Source organism: Perna viridis, chromosome 11 (assembly GCF_037379345.1).
Source record: "Perna viridis isolate PV_CMFRI_1.1 ecotype Kerala chromosome 11, ASM3737934v1, whole genome shotgun sequence".
Classification (NCBI taxonomy): Eukaryota; Metazoa; Mollusca; class Bivalvia; order Mytilida; family Mytilidae; genus Perna; species Perna viridis.
In genome coordinates this window covers 26,564,591-26,591,024 of record NC_142455.1, presented here as the reverse complement: position 1 = coordinate 26,591,024, position 26,434 = coordinate 26,564,591, and the positions used below count along the sequence as shown (strand labels likewise).

Genomic DNA, 26,434 nt, shown 5'->3' with positions numbered 1-26,434 from the left:
CACTTGTTTGTGGTCTTATGATTGCTGTCACATCAAGCTGAGCCATGTAGAGTATATTTTTTTTATTGACTACAATTCTGTCAATGAGTTTTTTGCTTTCTGTATTTGTAATAAAACTAAGTACTGTTATAATGTACAGAGCACATGAAGAACTTCGATAAATTTGAATATCAGTTTGATTTTTAACAGTTTGATATGAACTATAAAATATTAAGAAAAAAAATGCATATATTGGAAGGTCATATTATTTATGAAATAATCTATTACATTGATTTGATAATGAAATGAGTTCAATTATCATCAACATGTAACTTTTAATTTCTTAATTCTATTTTCAGCTGGAAAGGAAAAAGAAATTTTAGCAAAGAGTGGTGTTCATGGAGTAGACATTGTAGAAATTGGTTGGGGTAATAGGGTAAGTTTTCTGATACTAGAGTGAAGTTTTGACAGTATATGTTCTTGGTTATTAGATGTACAGGCAAGTAATGTGATTTTTAATTTGTTTTAAATTTGAAAAAATATCAAATGCAGAACTTTAATTTTTCAGACAGGAAGTAAAGAAAATTGTCCAATTAGTCAAGCGGGCAATTTTTTCCCAAACTGAACTGGCTTGTAGTGAAGTTTACTTACCCATATGATGAGTTGAATAGAATAAAACCCAATAATTTTGAATTAGGAATGAAGTTTTATATCCTGCCTTACAAAGTGGCGAGATAGTATGTGCTTCCCTACAAAAGGTTGTGTGACTGTTTGTCTGTATGTCTGGCCTCCAAGGGTTTCCTGGTGATAACTTGAGAATAGATTGATGAATTGTTTCGCAACTTTGCACGACTGTTAAGTATCATACAATACAGGTTAAGTTCAATTCTTAGCAAATTCAAAATGCTGAGCTGTATTGAACATTTTGCTTCCCTTTTTTTCACCATTACATGGTGAGGAATCACTTAATGTTCCTTTATGTCCTATTTTTAATACTTGGACTGGAATCCATAAGAAACTAAGATGGACTGTTTATAATTTTTGTACAAGTTATACAAACATCCAGTTTACACTTTTTTATAAACTGGTCTTATGTGGATGTTCTTATTGATAGTGCTTTAGTTTTCTCTGCTATCTCTTGCATTTCTTCATTTCTAGTTTTTATATATAATTTATTTTATTTGGTTCACTACATTGATTATGTAGATCATTTTTGTTTCCTTTTTAGCTCACCTGGCCAAAGGCCATGTGAGCTATTGCCATCATTGGCGTCTGTCGTCAATTATACAAAACTCTTCTTCTCCTCTGAAACTACTGGACTAATTAGAACCAAACTTGGTATGAATGTTCCTTGGGATATCTTGCATAGAACTGGTGTGGGGATTTTTGATTCGTTGAAAAACCTGGCTGCTGTTACTGAAACTAGAACATAGGGGTCAGACAGTAGTTTTTTGTGTATATCTCCAAAACCGTTAAGTTTGGCCAAATTCTTTCTATAGCTGAAGGGATCCTTATTATTTGGACAACAAAAGTCTTAGGGATAAAAGTTGTCAAGTTGTCTTTTTTTTAAAGAGTTATTGTCCTTGAAAGGGGAAAAAATGACTTTTTTTTTTTTTTTTTGAGTTTTCAGTCAATATCTTGAAACTATGATAGATTTAAAGAAACTTTCAATTGTTGAAATGATCCTTATGAAAAGTCCTACCAAAGACCTTTGGAGTGAAAATTGTTGGACAACTTCTTGTTAAATTTATTGCCTTTGAAAGGCAAAATTCAACCAGGTGAGCAATTCAGGCTCCTGGGAGCCTTTTGTTTCACATCATGGCCATGTATTTGGAATTTGGTGTATTTGAATTGTCCCATTGTTCATGCTTTGGTATTATTTTTGTGATTCATGTCTGATTTGGTTCTGTGTTTTATCATACTAATTAACACCTGAACTATCAACTGCCAATTATTTTAGTCATGCTTTTCTTTCACTGGACACTCAACATACCTGTCAAATCTTAGGTGTTAATATAATAGTGTAAAAACAGCTGGCACATGAATGTCATATTATGTTTCAAGGTCATCATTATGTGGAAACATGTCTGATATTTGTACAGACTCATGATTATTAAAATTTCAAGGATTTGGGTTTCCTTAAGATCCCTTTAAGTGATGGCAAATACACTAGTATCCAAGAGTAAAAAAGTTGTTATGTTCTTAATATTTCCTCTTCTTATATAGTGCTGTCTTTACTATCTTTCCTACATAATTTCAGAAAAGGTGTTGAATTATGTCCTTAACAAAAGGTAACCCTCTTTTGCAATAAATGATATTGATTTAATATCTTAATGTCCTTTTTGGTGCCCCTTTTTTCTGTGTCCAAAATCCAGTGACTGTATTTTATGTATATGGCAAGATTTTCGCAAACTAGCATAAACAGGTTTTGTAATAACAAGATGTGACCAAATGTTACTATGGTTACCTTCATTCATATATACATAAATTGAAACATGTTTCTTTTTTTAATTCTATTATTCTACATGAGATTTGGTAACTGTGCCTCATTATATGACCTTTTATCACCAGAATATATTGTAGATATGAAAAAAAAGCATATTAACATTGGTCCAACTTTTTTGTTTATTATTCAAAAACAGGCAATTTGATACAGTTTAATTGGTAAATTTTATGGTTAGCTGTAACAATGTTCATATGTGGAAGATTTTAAGGTCTTATCAAGTTTTATTTTTGGTTCAAAGACTGTAAAAGAGATTTTTTCATGCTGTGGACAGATCAAATTCGTTCCATTAGTTTATGTGAAAGTAATTGATACTCAGCTTGTGATAAAACTTTTGAAAACTCTAAGAATTATAGATAATAATTATTCTGATATTACAAATTTTCTTGTTCAGTATGGAAGCTACAATGGTAGTAAGTTTCATTACATTTTCAGTATCACAAGTGCTACTTATAAGCAAGATGCTGATTGGAGGATGTGCACTCTTAAAATATAAATATATTTCCTGTTTTGATATGGATTCTAAAATAGGGTAGAAACCCCTTATGCTGTGTTAAAAGATGGAAAACTAATGCATCCTAGTCTTATGATGGGGTTATTGAATACAGTTCAGCATCCTTCAATGAACTTCAACTTAACTGACTAGATTGTTAAAAATTTTGTTGGAATTTGAATGTCAAAGTCATAGGTCAATGGTCACAGGTCAAGTTTTTATAGTCTCCAGGGGGTTATCATTCTTTGCATTGCTGGTATTGTTTACATACATGCCTTTGATTTGCATTGTATCTCTTTCATTTGATATAGTTGAATTTTGGGTTTGTTGCTATGCTGTCTGTTGTGAGAGTAACCAATGGAACCAAGATTCTAGCAGAAATAAAATAAAATGTAACCCAGGGACAGAGACCAGACATGGAAAACAGACATACACAACAAAGAACATGCAATAACCAAAATAATACATACAAATTAACAAAAGTATATGAGGAACTTGAACTCCTGAAAACTGGGAACATGGACCAGGCGCAGAATGTGGAGTGAAGTTGCCTCAAGGTATTGAGAAATTGGCAAGGTTGAAAAGAGAGTATAGCAAGGTCACACCAACCATGTCATAGTATAATCTGGTTTAAGACTGATATGACAACCTCCTAATGAAATTCTATATACTCTGCTGAAGTGCCATTAAATGGTTGAAGCTTTTTTCATCCATGTGTGCAATTGCTTCGTTGAAGAGTCACCTCTGAAATGTAAATTTCTAATCAATGCTTTACATTTAAAGACCTGAATGTGAACTAATTGTTTTTCTGTATACTAGAAAAAAGACATTTATTAGAGTCCTGCTGTATAAGATCGAAGGTGGTGATTTGAAATAAGTATGTCTGAGAACTAAGGTTAAATTAAATCCCCACAACTTGATTGCCTAAATGGTTACATTAGATTGATTGCAGTTTTATTCTTGGTCTATTGCCTTCATGCTTCAAGGCCCTAGCAGTAGACTGCTTGGAATGAATTATTTCCTGGTACTGATATGCATTCTGATTTATGATTTGGTCCTTTCATCTACTTCTTGTATGGCTAGATATCTGCAGTATCACACTATGGACAATGTGATGTGGACAAGTGATATGAAAAAATGATTATTGTGTGATTGTGATGTCTATAAAACCTGATTGGTTGAAAGCAATGATGTGACAATTCTTATAATGCTCTCTAACCTCTGTTATAACTGGTGATGTCAGAGACAGATGAATTTCTGACATGACATATCCTAATGTCAAGTGGCCAAAAGACTGCTGAGAATGAATTACTAGTTTAACTGCCATGTTTTCACATTAAATTTCACTACTTTTTATTTTGGGGACTAATATTCTGTCACACATACATTCATAAAGGGGAAACATTTTCACAATGACTTATTTTTGCAATTTTTTCTTATTCCCAAAATTTGTCAAAATAAATTGTTTGGGAAAATTTTTATTCTTATATATATTCTTTGGATATCAGGATATTGTTTACTTGTAGAAAATAGTGTAAGCTTTCCCTGTGCTTTCTTACTGGTTTGTTTTATGGTTGATTGGGAAAAAATGGGTTTATTTAGGATTATGGTAAAATCATATATTTGATGAGGTGGATTCCATTGTACTTCATTTTTAGCATTTTGAGGATTGATTACTTATTGGTTTTTCATGAGAAACTCATTTGGTGTTTGTAGAAAAGTAGAGAATGCTTTCCCTACCAGTGCACCTGGTCCAAACTTTCAGTTCTTTGCTCATTTACTTTTGTTTCTTTGTATATCTTATTTTGGTAATTTCTTCTTCTTTGTTGTTTGTTTCTATTTTCATGGTCTAGTCTTAATCTTTGGATTATATTATTTTAATTATCGCTTAAAACTTGATTATGCTTTCAGATACCATCATTTATATATTTCTGATAGATTAGCAATCCTGAACTACTTTGATTACCTCCCTTTACCACTGTCTTGTTTCCATTTTTATACGTCTGTCTAAGATGGGACGTATTATGGTATACTGTTGTCCGTCTGTCCGTCGTCCACACTTCGGACAATAACTCAAAAACACTTTCACCAACTTTTATGAAACTTTGGTGAACTGTTCATATCTATTGATGTAAGCTCCCTTTAAATTTTTATAAATTTCAGATTTTTCGTTTCCATGTTATGAATTTCTATACTTAAAAAAAGTGGGATTTTCAATTTTTCGGACAATAACTCAAAAACACTTTAACCAACTTTTAGGAAACTTCGGTGAATTGTCTATATATATTGACATAAGCTCCCTTTTGATTTTTATAAATTTCAGATTTGTTCGTTTCCATGTAATGAATTTTTATACTTAAAAAGGGGGGACTTTTAAGTTTTTGACAGTAACTTAAAAACACTTTCACTAACTTGTATGAAACTTTTGGTGAATTGTTCATATCTATTGATGTAAGTGCCCTTATGATTTGTGTAAATGTCAGATTTTACGTTTCCGTGTTCTGGAGATTTACTCTTAAAAAAAAGAAAAAGAAAAAAAAGTGGAAACGGCCAAGTGCCAAATTTTGGTGCATTTTTAATTTACTTTTTTGGGGTGGGGGTGGATGGGTGGAGATTCATGGTTTTTGACAGGGCTTACAGTATTTCTAGTTGATCATATAAAGTCATTAAAAGCATAAGGACAAGTTAAAAGGGCAACGGCATATCATGTGCTTAAAGTGCTGCTCATTATTAAAAAATTTTTAAACAATCATAATCATTATTGTCTTCTGAAGATAATAATTTTTTTTATATATAGCGCCAAATATCAGGTAAACATCTTCCATTACCTGCGGCCCTAGGCACAATTTGAAATTAAGTGAGTGATAAAATGTTTACCCCAGTCAAGCAAAATCATTTTGCTCTGATTCATATATATAAAAACCTTAAATCAGAGAAAATCGAGTACAGAATTCGTGATTGGGTTGTCTAGGTTGGAAAAATAAATTATATTAAATGTTGCAGGAGTGAAAAACTACTTTGATTACCTCCCTTTATCAAATTGTGAGTTTCAGTTTGTATTATTACATCACAGTCACATTGTTCCTTTATAAAAAAAAAAAAAAAAAACACCAGAAAAGTTTCAGAATTTGTAGAATTTACTTTTAACATTTTCTTATTTATTGATAATTGTCTGTACAGTCCCTTGTCTGCAATTTCCCTCATTACGTCAACATGAAGCAGATGTTTCTTGCCTTTTTCTCATTATGCTAGATGAAACATAAGCTGCCATCTTTCAGCACACTGTGTGAGTGTCTAGGGTATAATTTTACTAGGTTGTAGAACTGATTATTTGCACTGAGAATGGTGATGTGAATTTGATGTTCACGTTTTTAATATGATATCTATAGAAGCTGATTTTTCTCACATCTCCTTTTAGGATTAATAATCCTATAATACGTCCATAAATCTTTCTGACTCCTAAATCAATATGTGGACAAATTTGCCTGTCCTATTAGGAGTTATGGGTGAAGAGAAAGATCATCATTTATTTTTGACTCCCTATGATCAATAGTATGATGAACAGAATTATCTCTTAGTGAAAAATTATTTCGTATATCTTGTCTAATTGGGTTATCAATGACCATCGTTACCGCCACAATGATCTCTTGGGAATAAAGGCTATTTTTATGTGGCTCTATGCCTCATTTAGGGAATAGCATTCTTAAATTACAACTCATCTGACTTTGAAATAGGTCATGTTTGCTTGCTCAAAGTTTTGATGAGTTCAATATATTTCTTAACTATTGTGAAGCACAAATAGAAAAAAAAATCAAGTCAGTAACCTTCCATCTTAGAACCTTGGATTAGAGTGAAAAAGACCAATTAATTTAATTATTTTCAAGGAAAACAAAAACAACATGAAATTTAGCATTATCCAGAAGGGATTTTTATGGTTTGACATGTTTGTTTAGGCTTTTTTCCCCTTAATTTCCCATTCCAAACCACTATGACTATGGAAATTTATACCCAACGAAAATACTAGTAACCCTTTATATATCTGAGTTTCAGATTTCAATTAATCCCTTGCCTTTAATTGTCTCAGAATTTTTCTTTAAACTGCATTAATGTACAGAGAGGAATTAATGGAAGAATTTGACACACATTGAATTTAAAGGTATTTCTTTATGTTTTTGCTTCTTTTTGAAAACAAAAACCGCTATTGCACTAAATTAAGTTTCAAATATTAGTATGCATTACTTAATATTTGAAAATTTAAATTTAGATCTAGCTCGTTAAATATTCATTAAAATTTTTGTTGGTTTCGTTTTTGATTTAAGTAACTTTCTGTATTAAGTCGTGCGATAACCAATGTGTCTTTAATCCTTACAATTAAATTGCTTCTGTGTTCTCTTATTGTTCCAAGCTTAGAAGAACTTCTTTGAATTCTTCCTAAAATTAAGCATTCATCAGTTAATTATGACCAACAAAAGGAGAGAAAAACTTTAAGTAGGAAAAGAGAATTTCTCTGTTAACAATTTGAATGTAAATTAATTGTATTTCTTTGCACAGCATTGATTTTCTGTGCAACAAAACCGATCAAGAAGTCCGTAGAAATTGGCAAAGACAAATTACTGTCGTCTTTTCTGGTAAAAATTAGATTTTCTTCAGTTAAATTATTCACAGCTATTCTCTAAAACCATGTTTTGATGTCATGGCAAAAACATGCATTGTTAGGAAGAAATTGAAATTTGACATCCTCTTTGCGGGAACATAGTGATATAACGATACTAGCTATATAGAACAATTAACAATACATCAACATGATGTGAACATGCGACGGCACGCAATTCAACAATTGACGGAACAATAATACTGACAGCTATGGTGATACACCAGAATTCATCATCTTGTAATTTTTGTCATCGTAGTCTTGTATCATATTCAGAATATCTGTTTCATTCATGACCAGATTGATGGATTGTGTTGGCATGACTTGGGGTAGTCAGGAAAATAAAAACAGAAAAAAATACAATTCATTGGCAGTTTTGACTGGATCAAGAGTACGCTTATTATCAATAAAAGTTTAATATAGCTTGTAAATCTTTTAGAATTTGAAATAAAAATTTCTTTTGAGTGACCTCATTTCTAAACTTTACTGTAAATGACAGATTTATATGGTACTGCATTGTATACATCTTGACCAGACAATATCACATGGACTGTTGATGTTTCCATGGGAAGAGTAATGCATCCACAGTTGAATGATGTAATGCTGTATATAAATGTTATGTATACTTCTATATTGTATGGCATAGATTTATTATTTAAACATTTATATAATTTTCATACATGATTTTCTTTCATTTTAAAATGGAATTAGGCTTTTTTGTATCCAAATTTTATCATTCATTTTTTTTACTTGATGTATACTTCTGATTTTGCAAATTTTTGTTTTTTGGTTGGCTTCTGAAATTTTTGTCCAGTAAATGGATTTAATTTTCACAATATCCAGAACACAGTCAGATTCTCAATGTGTTCGACATTAAACCCCAACAAACAAATGAACAAATCATTGTGTTCGCTTGGTCTATTACACTGTAATGTGTAGACTAAATGTTTGGTTGACTTGGCCTCTTGGTGGTCTATTTGGTCTTTCTGTAGACCCAACATTTGCTTGGCCTGTGCACATTTTATGAACTGATCAAATGATTTGCCTGGCCTTTCATGGAATGATATCTTGTTTGATCAAGTATTGATGAACTATAGTGACACTTTCTTGTTGTTAAGCATATGCTGTGAAGTGCATGACTGAACATAACAGTTAATGATGGATCAATACCATCATTACTATCATTGTAATCAATGTCAATATCACACTTCACACCACAGGTAAATTTAAGGGTTGTTTCTGTAATATTATATATAGGTTTCATTCTCTGCAGGAAATAAAACCTCCCTTATGAATTATCATTTATATGTCCATTTTTTTTTTTTTTTTTTTTTGGGCATTGAAATAAAATCAGCTTTTACAGATCAAATTCAAATGTTGACTTTTTCATAAATATGTCAGATTTTACCTTTTTAGAACAAAAGTGTTGTGTAATAAAATACTAATTTCATTTTTGGGATTTTAATTTTTCAGTTCTTTCTTATTAGTGTAAAAGTCAAATAATTTAATTTCAGGTGTAACATGCTTTCTGATTGTATAAACAATTTTGTCCATCATCTCGTGGACCCAATTTTATAATTTGACTGTGATGTCGTCAACCTTTCTGCCTGATTAATTCCTTAAATTTTGATATTAAAATTAAATTATAAGGAATGACTGTTGTATGGTATGACTTAGTTTTTTTTAGTCTTTTTGAAATAACCTCAATAACCCATGGTGCACTTGAAAATAACTTGCATATTTATTTAGTTTGCACCACATGTCCTTAAAGACAGAAAAAATATGATGGTCATGTTATATGAACTGGTGAAAAAAGGCCAAGGTTGTTCTAGAAATTATCTTTATACTTGAGTATACATCACAGTTTGAACATTTTTCTGGAAAAAAAAAAAATATAATATTGCTTTTTGAAAAATTTCAACTTTTATTTAAATTTGGAATCCTGTCCCTTAAGAGGACTTTTTTTGCAATGAAAAATCAAAGCGACAAAATTAGGGTACAGCAGTAAGGATACAGATTAAGTTATATTGGCTTCATGGCTTGACATATCCTTGAAATACCCTTGAAATATGAGATATGACTATGTAGCATTGATTGTAAAGTAAACTAGTCATAAAAGAAAATACATGCTTATCTGCTTTTAAAAACATAAACTTTTTTTATTAATGCAAAAGAATGTCTTTAAATTCTTCTATAATACTCTCAGTCCTACAGCTTAAGGAAATATTAAAAGAAAATGAATATCAGATTTGACCCTTTCGTTGATAGTCAAAATTTTTAAGATGCAGCAGAACCATTACTAAGTCATTACTGCATTTGACAGTAAGCTGAGTTATACAGTATATTATTGATAAAATCATGTCATTAGAGATCTTGATCATTGGCTTAGCTTCTGTCATAACTAGATTAACGTGTTCATTTTAATTCAATTTTAGACATCTTCTATTATCTGTGTGTTTCTTTTGAATTTTGCTTTCAAGTATGGACAAACAATAATCTTAATTTACAAGACTAATTTTTACTCCTGCTACTGTTCTTTGTAGCTTCAGTCATGTGCCATTCTCTGTATAAAGTTTATGTAATATGGTGAACACAAGGCTAAACACTATGACTTCCATGGAACACCTGAGACCAGTGTCTGGAGTTTTGTACATTTGTCTTAAGTTATTAATTTGTATGTTTCCAATGGCTTCTCATTGAAACAAAACTGTTTAATATGTTTCATGTGAAGGGGGCTACAACAAAGAACTTTCGTTTGAAAAGAAGTTTTTTTGTTTATAAAAATAGAAATATGACCAGTTATGGTTATAGATATTGTTACCAGTAGTCTAGACTAGGATATTTATAATTCCTGCAAAACAAGTACATTTCTTGGTCTTAACCTTTTAACCCCAGTACAGTTGGTTTATTGGCTTATTTACTCTAATGATTTTGGTCATTTAATGACACCCCCCTCCCCCCCCCAAAAAAAAAAAAAAATTATTAAATTAAATAAAAACAAAAACAAAAATAAAACAAAAACAAAACAAAAAAAAGACAAAGCTTGAACAATGGGACAATTTATATACATCAAAAACTAAATACATAGTAAGGAATAAACAGAATGAAAAAAAAAACAAGGAACATGGATGATTTATACAGTGTAGCAAACTCAGAATTAAAAAAAATACTATAAAAACTGAAGATAAGGAAAACAAAAGTAACACAAAATCACTAGCAGTATGAACTCCTTAAAAAAAACCAGTAGTGACCTCAGGTCAATGTACAATAACAAATAGTTTGATTTAAAGGTTCATTTATATTTAATCATGGACTTGGGAAGGATGGAAATTGATATACTGTTCAGAAGGGCTGCTTTTACTTTTTGACAGAATCATGCTGTCATAATCAATTTTTGGACAATTTAGCATATTCATGAAGTAGAATTGTCCTCAAAGTTGATATAACCCATACTTATACCCCAGTCATTGCAGTAATCTTCCCTTTCCTTAAGGTCATCCATCCATTCATCCATTATTCTTATCTGTAGCAGATATCTAAGCTCCTATTAGAGAGTTTGCATTGATGTTTGCATGATGATGTGTACCCATACCTGTTAACCCCTCCTTCTTTTTGGGTCAATCTCCCTCTTTGCAGAAGTCTTCCAGATGGGAGACACATATTTCTCCCCCACATATATCTCCCTCTTAGCAGAAATATTGCACAAATTATGTCCTAAATGGCTTATTAAATTGATATACAGTAAATACAATGTTTATGTAACGTAATAACCATTGAGAAACAATCAACAAATTATTCTTCCTTTTCTTCCCAATTACTTGAATTTTGATAGAAATCTTTAGTAGATCAATCAGATAATCATAAATTTTATATCTTTGTCTTATCTCTAGGAAATTATCCTTTTTTTATGTGAAAAAGGTCGTCATGCTAAATCTCCCTTTTAGAAAAGCTGAAAAGATGGAGCATTCAAATGTTAATAGGTATGTTGTCTCCCGTTTCTAGGTTCCTGGCTTATCTATTTCCACTTTACCTTATGATATATATTTTGACAGAAATGGTAAAGTTGGTGTACTTGGCAAAATCTTGTTTATCATGTATTGAAAATGTAGGACTGAATTTGACAGAAATGGATGAGTGGAGATATTCTTAGTAGGCAAAATTATGGAAAACAATCTTTCTATTGAAATGACAAATCCTGCATTTAATTCTGTATTTTACTGTATAGTTCACTTTAATTGTTTTAGTGTTGTATCCATCTGCACCATGAAAATTGATTTGTTCAACGTGTCATAGTTTTCCTTTCCTCTTTTGTCTACCCCGGACTTGACTTTTTATGAGCAACTCGGCAGGTGTTTCTAGAAAAGCAGAGGATGCTTACCCTACCGGTGCACCTGGTCCATTCTCCTAGTTTTTAGTGGAGTCCAAGTTGCTTATTTGCTTTTGTTACTTTGTATGTATGATTTTAGTTACTTTATGTTCTTTGTTGTGTTTGTCTGTTTTCCATGTCTGGTCTTCATCCCTGGATTACATTCTTTCGATTACCGCTATAACCTTGGTTCCCTTGAATACTATTTAAGGAATGTTGAGTGGTATAGATGAGGATAAACTGTTTAATACAACAGGAACAGGAAATTACAGTTTAAGCTGTTCTATAACCTAAACCAATTTAATGTCTACTTTTAATCCTGAAAAATTAATTCTCATTAAATTAAGGTTATAAGTTCAGGTATTTACCAGTAATTGCTAGGACTTGATATTGGAATCCTGAATTCCCTGAAATGCAATATTTTCTTTTATTTCATTCCATATTTTAATGCCGTTATCTCATAAATACCATTAGTCTTTGATATTTTAGAAGTCCATATAAAAATAACATTAAATATCGTAAATAAATGATGACTTTTTATGCAGCATCTCTCAGATAATTGTTCAAAAGGCTATAAAATTCTGTCAGATTCTAAATGATGTATTGATTTTGAAATTGTCAAATCATTTTTATGCAATCATTATATGAAATCTAGCATTGCTACAGAGCCCAAACCCAACTTGCAGGGATTCAAATTAGCTTCCGAGAATTTATTTAAACTACCTCATTTTTTTTTCAGTTATATAATGGTATCACCTTGTTGTTGTCTTCATTGTTAAAAATTAGACTTATCTGTTGGAGTTAAAGGGGAGCAAAGTTGGGCCACACTCTAAAAATATCAACTCTGAAGTTTTTGTCGGATTTTGAAAATCCCTGCATGCATTTATCCACCAGATTGAAGATAAACAGTTTTCAAGTCATAAGGAGTTACAAGGGCCATGTTCCCCCCTCAAAAACAAAATTAAAAAAACAAACCTTTTTTCAAATCCAAATTTAATATTTGTCATTTTTTTTTTTATTCCTTTTGAAAATCCCTGCAAGAATTTTTTAATCAAATTTTGGAAATCTCTTGAGGTTTTCAAGTCTTATGAGGCCCAAGGGGCCATAAGTCCCCAAAAAATCAATTTTAGTGGATTCTTTATGAAAATCCCTGCCAGTATTTTTCTGTCAGATTTACATCTCTTATAATTTTTTAGTTCAAGTGATCAAAAGCAGAGGTCTCTTTTTTCAACTTTAATTGCATTTCAAATATTGGGCTATATTTTGTCCAAACCATTTGTTGTATCCATAATGAACTTTAAGTCACTATCCTTTACTGTGTCAAAAACTAATGTTGTTGTTTACACAGTCAGTCATATCAAAAGCTCAATACATATAAATATATAAGATGTATATACTAACAAAAGCTCTGCTGAGCTTTTAAAATCGACTATAATTACTGACATAAATGACAGTACTGACATAATTATTGACATAAGACATTATCATAGACTTGCCCCAAGATTTCAACATGCTGTGGTCATATCATGCTGCACTCTGTGGAGCTTTATATTGGCCAAATCAGGATATTATTATGTCAAGTCTTCTTGCATTGGTTATTTTGTTTTGGTTTGTTATTTTGTCTCACATACCTTATTGCTTTTTAACAAATTTATGAACAAATCTGTCACTTTCCTTATCAAGCTGTAATTTAAATGTATATCAATTTATGTCCTGATGTGTCTAAATACAAAAATACCAATCATATAAATATTACAAATTTCAAAATGCTGTTTTAAGTAGTAACCTCACTTCAGTAATAGAAGAACCAAATACTTTGTAATACAAGGAATGAAGCTTCAGTGTTTAAGGAATTTTAAAGTTGCAAATTACGGTGTGTAATCTGTTATATAAATAGTTACTAAGGGGCAACCATTTTAGTATAGGGCAGAGGGCTAGGATCAAATTTGAAAGAAGAAAATAAAAAGGCAGGATGTTGATGTTTGTGAACATTGTGTAAAATAGAAAGGTAGTATGTTGATGTCGGTGAACATTGGTTAAAAATAAAAAGGCAGGATGCTACTGGTAGAAAATACTCAGGATCAGGAGCTGGTTTGATAAAAAAATCTCGAATTGAGATTTTCCTCAAATGCTACTTAGCTCAGATGGGTTGAAATTGAAGATACAGGGAAAACTTACAGACTTGAGGAAATTTTTTTTTTTTATATAAAACTGGGACCTGGTTTGATAAAAAAAAATCTAGGACAAGCTAGAGTAAATAATTAAGAGTCCCGTCGGAAACTATACTTGAAAGGAATCAAGGAAACGAAATTGGATCGTATCCCCTCCATAGAAATCAAATGGTTGCTCCTTAACTGTATTAATTTCTTAAATTTATTTTGTTGGCACTTGATTATACAGATTGTGAAATTTACAGCTGTTGAATTAGACAGGTTATGCTTTAAAGAATATTTATTCAAACAGAATTAATTTCTTTCCTCCTTTTGTAATATTTTATTTGATTCAAAAGAAGAGATTGGACTTATTTTCTCATAACATTAGAAGTCACTAAAAGTCTAAAATTTTCTGTAATTGATGTATAATATAATAGCCGTATATAGCAAGGATGTACACATATTTCAGAAATGCAATCTATTCACTTTTTATTGTAATTCAGTCAGTAAAATTCATTTCTATGTTAACCACCAATTTTTTAGGTGGAGCTCTGAATTTGCTGTTAGATTTTGAAGTGTATAGATTTTTAAAATTTAAAATAAAAAAATGCAAATTGAAAAAGCTGAAAGCAAACAAAGAGAAAAGAAATTAAGTTTGCTTGTAAAACTAATTAACTGATGTCAGAATCATAGAAATAATTGAGTATTAGATACACATCTTTCTAATTGAAAAGCCAATAACCCAAGAAATTATGATTACAAAGCAAATCTTTATTATCAGCTATGAAGAGAATGTCATTGTCACTAAATCAAGTACTTTGTCATCCAAAGCATTAGCATTAGCAATTTGAATGTAAACATAGATTTATTTCCCCCACAAAATATTTCAGTTTTTAATCCATGTTTTATATACGTTGAAAAAACAAAAACTTCCATATAAAGACATTTTCAGAAATTTTACCTTCAGAAAACATTAAAACCCATTTTTGAAAAGATAGTTGAGTATGGTTGCCATGACAACGAGCATGTCATGTTGTGAATCAATATAATGTTAATATTGGTGATACTATGGCAAATCAGGAGAAAATTCTGATTTGGTCTCAAAGACGGAGCGGGAATCGGTTGGTATCAAGGGACACGACAAAACGAGTCACAGTGTCATAAATTGAAATAAGTTCAGAGGAGTCCATTCACCTGCTTTGTAAGGTAAGAAAGTTTTTTTAAGGGGAGAAATCTTGAGTTCTTGTGAGTTTTTTCTTTGTCTTGTAATCATCCATATTTTTCTTTTTAGAATACCCTATTGATTTGAAAATAAGAAATTAATTAAAAAATTTTAAAAATGATTGAAGAATAAAGACTTTATCTGTGAAAGAACAATCTGGACTTATTTTAGCATTTGATGAAAATGATACAACTTTAAAAAAAAAAAAAAAAAATTTTCTTACTTTATTTCCCCCTTTTTGCATGCAATTCCAATTTTGGAAATGTCTCTTTTTTCGGTATTATTTTTGATTGAAATATGGAGAAAACATTTAATTTTGACAGCTTCAAAGTGTTAGAATGCATCTACTTAAAAGATTACCATAACAATTTTGATTTTTTGATAAAGAATTGGTGATAAAGTAACATACTGGTAGGTTGCCAAAAACATAGATTTAAAATTTAGAAATTCATGCAAATATTTTCTTCTAAGTGTTCAGCTGATGAAAGGGAGTATTTAGTTGACAATATCTGTAAATTCAATTTTATAAATTTACTCGTTAACAATGAAATTTAATTGGGATTCCACCTTATAATTTTCTACACCAATCTTAACATCAGAAATTAAAATTGTATGTTTGAAAGAACATGATGCGACATTTCTTTATTTATTCATCCATGGCCTTTATGAATAATGTTTTGTGTTTAGTTTTCAAAATGACAAAACCTTTGGAGATGAAAAGGCTGCATAGAAATTATCTTCTCTTAATGTGATACCTGCTGTTTAATTAGGTTCTGTGATGTTAGATCATATCACCTTTATAACACCTGTATAATACCTGTATAAACATAAATATTGTTATTTCTACTTAGATGATCAAAATTATGTGGCTTTGTGGACAGATTTTTTTCCTGAAAGGATATATTGTTTTTTTCTCCTAATTGCCTTAGTATATATAGAAAACTGTCTGTTATACATTTTTTCTAGTTACAATTTATATTTTTGAAAAAGCACTAATGAAAGAGTGTAGGAAATAATTAAGTTCTCTGAATTTTCCTTTGATAAGTAAATCTAAAATATAATTTGTACTTTTAAAATGTTTGTATTAAAATAATGCATTTTTAATGAGAATTTGCAGTATTAATATCTTTATCAGAATATTACCTTTAAATTATATGTGCAGGTTAGGTACTATTTAGGATCATGAAGTATGTAAATCTACAGCAATATAATGTAAAAGCTTTATAATGAAAAGTTTTATCAGTCATGGTTTCTGCTAGTTCAAACCAGTGATTAATTGGTCATTCAAATTTTTCTTTGTAATAGAAATAAATAGTAACTCATCAAGTTCTGTGAGCATTAGAAATGTTGAATAGTGAAATGTATTTTTTTTAATATGAACAAGTAATAAATATGCTATGAAACAAGAAAAATGAGAAAAACTAGATTTTATCTATTTTGAATTAATATAGAAAGTCATTGACAAATTTAAATACTTTTTAGCTTTTTTTTGTCATCACAACAAACTTAATTCTACTGTCCAGAATCATGTCAGAAAATTTCAGAATAAAAAAGTAAAAAAATTTCTGTTTTTATTGATGATTAAAAGGATGACATTTGACCAGTCAACCGTACCATAGTAATGGCTGTGTACTTTATTACAATGGGATCGCTGAGGTAGCACAAAGATGTAATAGATTTCATGAAGATTGGAATGGTGAATGTCGGAAATTGAAAGTACACATGGGAAGAGGCTTGTGGATTTTATGGGAAGAAAAAGTCATTTTGTCTTTGGGAAATCGATTGTATTCTGAATTTTATGTTCTTGTTGTTAGGTGCAGACCAATTTAGCCATAAAAAGAATAGGCTTAAATGTGAGTCTCATTGTAAGTGTGAATATTCTAACCAAAATATCTAGTAGTTTGCTCAGGAGATTCACAGAAACATTCCCACAAGCTGTCAAAGTAACAGTTTTCTTATATGATAATATAGAATGTTAACAAGTGTCAAATAAAACTGACAGCACTTGATATCTTAAATCACGCAAGTCCTACCTCATCCCCTCAAGTGCTTAATTTACTTTATTGTTTTATTCAAGTTACTATGGATTCTGTGTTTAGCTATTCATAAGGAGTGGTTATCTTTCCTGTTTATGTTTTCACAAATTGTTTCGTAAGCTATTAAACCAACAGTTTCTTCTGTGATAAAGTTAGAACAAGTGTCAAACAGAACTGACACAAACAGACCATCTTTTATGTGTCAAATCCATTTTCTAGGTAGTAAGATCCATGCAATCATGCTCTGTGCAAAATTCACTTTTTGTCAGCATAGGGATTGACAATTTTCAAAAACAAAATTGTGTGTGAACAGACAAGCAATATAGACTTTGTTATTATCTGATAGAAATTGATCATTAGTCTCTTACTAATTTTGCTTTCTGCAATTGTTAGAAGCAATACTCCTGGATTTGATTTTCTTACACTCAGTGCCTTCATCCTTTTTCCCAAGTCTAGTGAAAATTGGTTCAGTGAAGTTGAAAATTTGTTTCATTAGTGGAAGCTGGAAAAGTTTTTTGCACAGACTGCTTTCATTTTCAAATTGAATTCCTGAATTTACCATTCTGACTTTTATTGGTTATTTTCTTCTTGCTGAATTTTGCTTCCTTTTTTTTTTTTTTTCGTCTACTAAATTCATGTCAGTATCCTATTGAAGTTTTGTTACTTAATGGTTTTACTCCAGTTATTCAAGAGTCTTTAAGTGATTTCTTACATGGTTTTTGACCTTTTCAGTTTATGTTTTTGTGGTATTTGTTGCTGTGATTCTGTGTACATGATTTTGTTGCTTATCTCTACTGATGCTAAACATGACAGGGAAAAAAGATTTTTATTTTCACAAATTCCTACTTGGTAAATTCATTTTCCGTGGAGACTTTTCAATTTCTTGTAAAAGTGCCTGTTTAGATCGATTTTAGTTTTTACTGTAGATGTCTCTGTTAAATTCTGAAATAATTGTCAAAGCAGTAAGATATGTCAGTATGATCACGTAACTATCATTTTAATTTCAGTTTCTCTTGAAATTACTTTTTTTTTTTTTTTTTTTAGTACAATATATATATATATATATTTTTTTAGATAAGTCAATTTGTCGCCATCTTTTGAGACACCTTATCCATGTATTATATAATATCTTTAGGATTTTTTCCCCTCTTGATTCTGATACAGATGTGTTTTGCCTATTAAAAGTATTCCCAACATTAGAAAGACAATTTGTTGTACATTGCTCTGAACATGGTATTATGTAACAGCAGTGAAAGCCAGTCTTTTGAATAACTTCTTTAGATTCTTGTTACATCTTCCTTATCCTTTGTTTCCTGTATGACAAACAAAAGTTTTTTACTTAAGGGATTTGTTTGCCATAGATGGTACAAGTTTGTCTGTTCTCATTTTGTATTCTATGAATATAACTTACTTGCCACCTGCCAGTCTCATCAAATAATGTGGTTGATTTTTTTTTTAAATGTTGACCATAAAGGCTTCTGTCAAGGGCTTTAGTCAACAAGGTTTAAGGCTGTAGATACATGCTTATTTTCCTCGCTGTGGTTTTGACAGCACTTTCTAATTGGTACTTGCTCATTAGAATAGTCTATTGTATGTCTAGAACAAATACAGGCGAACTTGTCAATACAAATTTCATGCTTGAGTAACCCTGTTCATCCATTATTCACAAGAATAGAAAAATCTGATGGTTTTATGTAAGGGTAAAAATGAATCAGAGTTTTTATTCATTGTTTTATACCTCTTTTGGGAAAAGTGGATTTAGTTTCTATAAATCACAGAAACAGTTTGAAAAAGGATATAGCTTTGTGAAATATTGCCCTGGTTTATAAATTGTGAGGCATTTGGGAAGGTGCTTTTGTGAAAAGAATTGATGTTCTAACTATACAGGAAGCTAGGGTTTTAAAGGTTGATATTGGTAATGGATGGTTTAAAACTTTGCTGATTTTATTGAAAGTTAAAAAAATATGTGCCTGGTATATGTACAGTGATTCTATTCATAAGATGCTGTAAAAATGATATCTTTACTAACACTATTTGTTTGGTTGTTATTTACTCAGTATTAGTATTCACTTGCTGAATTTTGCTGGCCAAGCATTTTCTGAAAAAAAAAATTTGAAATTTTCACAAACTTGAAGTTTTGTCTTGTAACAATTAAGATATGAAATACATAGGGAAAAAAATATTTTGAAGATTCAGAAAAATCAAGACTGTATTTGAAATAAGAAGTGATGCAGTGCCTGATGTACATGGCATATAATTCATACATGACACCTAAGTGCATGTTGCGTAATAACTATGCAATGTGCCATTCAAGAAAAAATTGATTTAGTATGAAAAGAAGAAGGTGAGATTGAAGATAATCAATTATAAAAATTAAATTTTATATTGGCCATAAATCTGTTTCGCATGATGCACATTATCAAACTTTACATGCAGATCACATAATTTATGTCATATTCAAATACAATTAAACTAAATTCACACACTGATTATTCAGTAAATGAAAGAGTATAAAATGATGCCAGACATGGACCTTCTTGGATATTGTACTCCTGGTCAATGCTATTTGAACATTTTGTTGATTTATTTTTTACAGCGAGAAATATAGTTCAATCAGGGGATTTGGCTGGTCTTTCATTGTTTGAAATATTATAGGTAGTTAAATGGACAGGTAACAAGTTTTTAACTGTTATTCCATATAAATTTAAATCTATGCCTAGTTTCCTTCATTTCCTTTTGTCAGTTGCTTAGTTAACCACATTAGGCAATGTTCATTTTATAAAGGTAGATCTACTTAATTCCATGGAGTTAACTATTCTACTTGCTGTAAAAAAGTGAACAGTGTTCAAATACCATGATAATGCTTTTGTAGCTTCTGGTGACTGTGCAGTGCAAAGATTTTTTTCCCATTTTTATATTATATAAGACAGATGTTTTGTATTCATTTTAATCTTGAATTGAAACAGTATTGATTTTTGAAATCTTATTGCTTCTAGCTACAGAAGTATTTGAGATTCTTATGATTTGATTAAAAAATTTTGTTTTATTTGGGCATGCTAGAATTATTGAACTAGAATTATAACAAATAAATTGAATTGGATGTTGTAATCTTTCTCTGCCTATTCTCTCAAGCCATGACCATAAGACATGAATTTTGATTATCTCTTGGCTACTAAGTAGTATTTGTGAAAATTGATTATCCCCATTCTGGGTTACTTAGATGTTTTAAATGAAGATACTGGATCAAGTAAAAGCTTGAGAATTTATTATGAGTCAACTCCAGGCTTAAACCCATCAGATGGATTAGCCATGATAAGGCAGGAAGACTTAATGAAAATGGATGCATTTTTATTAGCATCTTATATAGCTGTGTCCGGGAAAAATTCCTGCTTAATTACAATTTATAGTCGAAGAAAACAATGAAGAAGGAAAATAATGGAAATGAGACGTTTTTTTGCTAATCTGCAAAAATCACAGAAAGAACTAATATTCCTATTGTGATGAAGTCCCACACTTAAAATCTTAAGTTCATCTGCGCCCAGGTTGTTAATTATAACTGCTAAAAGGACATGCAGTTGATTAGTGCATTAAAGTTAATGTGGTATTAAGCTTAACAAAATATGAAGTAGGTTTTGCTTTATTGCCCACACTCTTTACCATTTTTCTAAAATTATATCCAGACTGGATTCAATTCTAGGAAGCATTATAATAATTTTTATTTGATCCATAAATGCCCTGACTCCTGTTTTATATATAACATGCAAAAGAGTTGTTCTCCCACTGTAGAAATGTAGGTGGTTTATCATAATTGGAATTAGGATTTTGACATGGTCTTTTGTCTGATTTGACAGTTGTGTTTCTCCTCAGGTGTACTACTATTTGCCCCTGACCAAGCCTGTAAGATGGAAACTTTGGGCATCTTTCCTTTTTTTATGACATATTATTTGAATTAGATCAATTTTAACTTTTAGATGTGACTCTTTTATTATTTATATTTACTGTTAAATGTCACAACTTATATTATATTTGTATAATAGAATTACTTGGTCATTTATTTTGTCTTTTATACATTCCATCCATCCTCTGATTTCCCTTCCAGTTATCTTGCCTAAACATCCCATCCCTCCTCAGATTTCCCTTTCAGTTATCTTGCCTAAACATTCCATCCCTCCTCAGATTTCCCTTTCAGTTATCTTGCCTAAACATTCCATCCCTCCTCAGATTTCCCTCTCAGTTATCTTGCCTTCTATTGCTTTATAGTAATGGGCTGTATTTTGCAAATGTTTTGTTGCTGTTTGATAATGCTAACTGTTATTAGTGAACTTGGTCTTTATTAGCATATGGTGGTTATAGGGAAAATTTCTGTCACAAATCTCAGCTGCCCCTATTGGTAATGATTTGAAAAATGGTTAGCTGCCTGATGTCAGTTTCTGGAGTAAGGGTGTAGTAGGCACAATTCATGCAACTTCAAATGTCATGCCTTTTTCTCAAGAAAAAAAGAGAAAGAAAATATAAACCAATATATGTGATTATCAGTATGATTAGATGGGAAAGTGAGATTTGGAGGATTAGTGCCAATTTATTGACATTATATTCTGATTTTTCCCCTTTTGCCTCATTCTTACACAAATTTACTGTTTAGACATCGGTCTGAGGCTCTGCAGGTGATTTAAACTATCTAATCAGAAGCATTCATGTCAAACTCACCAATCAGAATAATGCCTGTCAAAACCCACGGATCAGAAGCATTCCTGTCAAAACCCACTGATCAGAAACATGCATGTCAAAACCCCACTGATGAGAAACATCCATGTCAAAACCCCACCGATCAGAAACATGCATGTCAAAACCCACCAATCAGAAACATGCATGTCAAAACCCACCAATCAGAAACATGCATGTCAAAACCCTCTGGTCAGAAACATGCATGTCAAAACCCACCGGTCAGAAATATGCAGGTCAAAACCGCATCGATCAGTAGCATGCATGTCAAAACCCCACCAATCAGAAACATGTATGTCAAAACCCCACTGATCAGAAACATGCATGTCAAAACCCCACCGATCAGAAATGTGCATGTCAAAACCCACTGATCAGGAACATCCATGTCAAAACCCTCTGGTCAGAAACATGCATGTCAAAACCCCACCAATCAGAAACATGTATGTCAAAACCCCACCGATCAGAAACATGTATATCAAAACCCCACCAATCAGAAACATTCATGTCAAAACCCCACCGATCTGAAACATGCATGTCAAAATCCCACCAATCAGAAACATGCATGTCAAAACCCACTGATCAGAAACATCCATGACAAAACCCTCTGGTCAGAAACATGCATGTCAAAACCCACCGGTCAGAAATATGCATGTCAAAACCCCACTGATCAGTAGCATACATGTCAAAACCCGACTGATCAGAAACATGCATGTCAAAACCCCACCGATCAGAAACATGCATGTCAAAACCCCACCGATCAGAAACATGCATGTCAAAACCCACTGATCAGAAACATTAAAACATGTACATCAAAATCCCACCCATCTGACAATATTATTTCACTCAACTAAACTTTCTCTATTTGAAAAGACCATTATTTGATCTTTGCATCACTAGATTTGCTCAGAAATTTTTCAGTAGAATGTTGGAGTTGACTGAGTTATCTGCCCTTGAAATGTTCATTTTAAGTGTATTTCAATGAAATTCTAATTCATTTTTTCAAAATGATAGGGAAAATCTGTCCTTTTTTATGATAATCTGATGGTGCAAATTGTCAAATTAAACTTTCAAAATGGTGGGTTTTGTCACAGAGTGTTTCATGCACTGCCAGATTCTTACACAGACTTACACATGGAAGATTACAGTCAGTTAATTTACTTGACAAGTGTGCAGATTAGTTTGATTTTTATTGAACCTTTTTTTTTTTTTTTATACATTTGCTATAGTCCATCCCCTTCATTTTCATCAGCTAAAACTTTAAAACCATTCATGAGTGATTTAGTATTTGTTTTCAGTTTCACTGCATGCTGACTTTTGTCTGGCTCTGTTTTTAAGACATCTTTCATTGAACTATAGTGTTATGTTATTTCCTGTCAGGTATAACTTAGTTACTCTTCTTAAGGCCAAAAAAATAACATGTCTGTTTCCTGCTAACCTACCTTCCCTACCCTAAACATTTCATGGCCATTTTGGCTGAAGTACCATTAAAGTCTAGATTGTTTCCCCATTCATTCAATATAAAGTGTTTTTGAAAAATAAAATAATTTCCCTACCTACCCTATTTTTTCTCGCTGGTAGCAGGAAACACACTTTTATCCTTTTTTGTCCTAAGAACGTTTTGAAATTGAATTCCTAGTTTCAGCTGGATGGGTTGTATAGTAGCTTATCACTTTGGTTTCAATCAATCAACAATTTCCCATTAAACAGAACTTCTTGGTTTTAACTGAAGATACTGAAAACAGATGTATTTACCAATGAAACCTTCCTAAACCAGACAATATCTAAAATCCCTTACCATACCTGCATATTTACCCTGTTTAAATAGAACATCTTTCTTATTAAATCTTAGTCCCGGAGAGGTTTGCCTTAAACGGGGTTCCTTGTGTATAAACAAACATTATATTGATTGTCTAAGTTGATGGAATAAAAATTATCAAATTTACTTCATAAAGCCTTTTAATCTGGCTTAAATCTATATTTTCACATATTTATCTGTGGATCTGGTTTTTTTATAGTTTTAATCTCTTAATCTAATAATACATGAAATTTTACTAATATTTAAAAGAATTCTAAAATATAAACATTTACTTGATATAATGAAGATGATATTAATGTAATCACAGTGTATCAAATACATTCGGGAATTCTTTTGCATGACTCATTACAAAAAAAATATATTCTAAAACTTTTACTAAAATAAAACTTATTTTTTTAGAGGCAGTATTAAAGTGATCAAGAACTGAATTGATAAGTTATGCAACCAAAGTTTTTCACATTATTGAATGGCATTTTTAAAATTGTAATTTTAATATGTAAGTAGATTATAGCATGTACATGTGAAAATTTAATTAGCAGTTACAACAGTGAATGTGCTGACGATAGCACGATGATTCATAGTTTCAAAGAATCAATGTTATTCCATAACAGAAAAATCTGTGGGATCAGATCGGGAAAGAGTTCATCCTTCATCTGTCTGTGGTTTTTATGCTTCCAGAGCAATTATGTTTAAATGTGGTTTTAGGCATTGCCTGTAAGGTCAAGTAAACTTAAAAGGTAGATTCCCATCCAACCTTCACAAAAAATATGGGGCTGGTGGGAGGGTTTCATTTTTTTATTTCTTACCAGAAATTTGCTAGCCTAATTTTAGCTATGAAGTATAGATATCTTCAGTTTTGGAGGAAAAAACATTGTTTTAGCCATAAAGAAACGAAAGATTTGTGTTTAGTGGTATTCAATACTAGAAACTGACGCCCCAAAAAAAAAATCTTGTCCAATTTTTTTGAAAATTTTTGGAAATTTTTCAGGGGCAGGAGGGAATGAGAATTTACTTATTAATTTTATTAAGCCTTACTTTGTTGGTGAAGCAACACCGTGTTGTCATGGTGATGTTATAACCAACATGGATGTGTGAGACTTCTAGGTACTCACCTGTTCACCTGTGTGTTTAAAGTTAAGAAAAATCTGTTTTGAATTACGTACATAATTTCTTACAAAATGATTTCAAGTCATTCATGTTTCAGATCCACTACTTATATAGAAAGTTGCTGATGCTCCATCCATATAATTTAATACTCTAAAAGTCTAAATTTGAATTTAAAGTATGATAAGAGATTTATATATTTAAAAAAAAAATGTCGCTTGAATATAATGGAGGAATGATTTTTTTTATTTTTAATGTTTTACATTTATTGGAAATGAAGGATTGTATAATGGTAGCCATGTAGCCAGAACTTATAAAGAGCTAATTCTATTTTGCCTTTTTATACGAAACGTATTGAGCGCTTTGGGGAAAATTGTATTTTACCTAAAGATTTGCTTACGTACAACATCAGAAAACAAAGGATATTTAAAACATTTTTTCTGAAATATTCTCTAAAATTTATATTTGTTGGCATCTCTGATCTGGATTGTAATATGATATAATATGACAAAATTAATGACATATAAACAGAGAAAGGGGTCGTATAAAAGCAGTTTGATTTAAGCCATGATCCAAACACATATCTTTTATATTTTCACAGAATTATTTTTAAAGGTTGAGGTTTTTGAGATGTACATTAAATAAACATTAATATCCACACAGAATTTTGAATTTGTTCCATCTTTAAATTACATGTAGGCCAATCAATGTTATCAAGCAGACCATGTCTGACATGAAGTTAAAATTCTCCCAACTCAGCATAACAGTTTCTCCCAACTCAGCAGTATGTTTTCTCCTTTTATTAATGTACTTTGGAGACTTCAGCTGGTAATCAAATCAGAAATAACTTAGTCACAGTCTCATTACAGAATTCTACCGTTTTTCAATATTCCTCTCGGCATGGTGTTTCATGTCAGTTCCTTTTGTAGCCCGATAGCAGTAATTTTCACCAAAGAATTTCCAATATTTGTTCATTTACTTATTTAATGAAGTAGGGCGAATGTCATTTTCTGCTTGTTATTTGGTGAAAATATCAGGTTTTCTTGTTTCTCTGATGACATGGACAGCTTTTTAGCTTAGGGTTTCGATTTAATCATTCAATACACTGGTCTAACCTAACACCCTATAGCAGCTGCACTAGAAAATGTCAATATTCCTCCGTAATCTGTGTTTCTAATTTGGTATGTAGTTAGATCAAGTTCATTTTCTGTTGAGAAATTCTAAGAATGGAAAAGTTCTGTGCAAATTTTATTTAAATGTGAACAACTGACTGGCCTGTGCAATATGTTTTACTACTTGTGATATTATTCCATGCATTGTTTGTGTAAATATTGCATTTTTTTTTTTTTTATATAAAATGATAATTGGAAAAAAGGGAAATGCTCGGTA

At 31.2% G+C, this 26,434-nt stretch overlaps 1 protein-coding gene across 5 annotated transcripts in view; it reads left to right on the top strand.

Annotated features, from left to right (window-relative positions):
- The window catches only part of LOC148603533 (receptor-type tyrosine-protein phosphatase N2-like), a 136,763-nt gene that overhangs the window by 76,066 nt on the left and 34,263 nt on the right, over positions 1 to 26,434 (top strand). For all 5 annotated transcript variants that reach the window (XM_088554054.1, XM_088554053.1, XM_088554052.1 and 2 more), the window contains exon 10: positions 339 to 415. In XM_088554054.1, the coding sequence (XP_088410180.1) occupies positions 339 to 415 (77 nt within the window). The remainder of the gene's footprint in view (positions 1 to 338; positions 416 to 26,434) is intronic.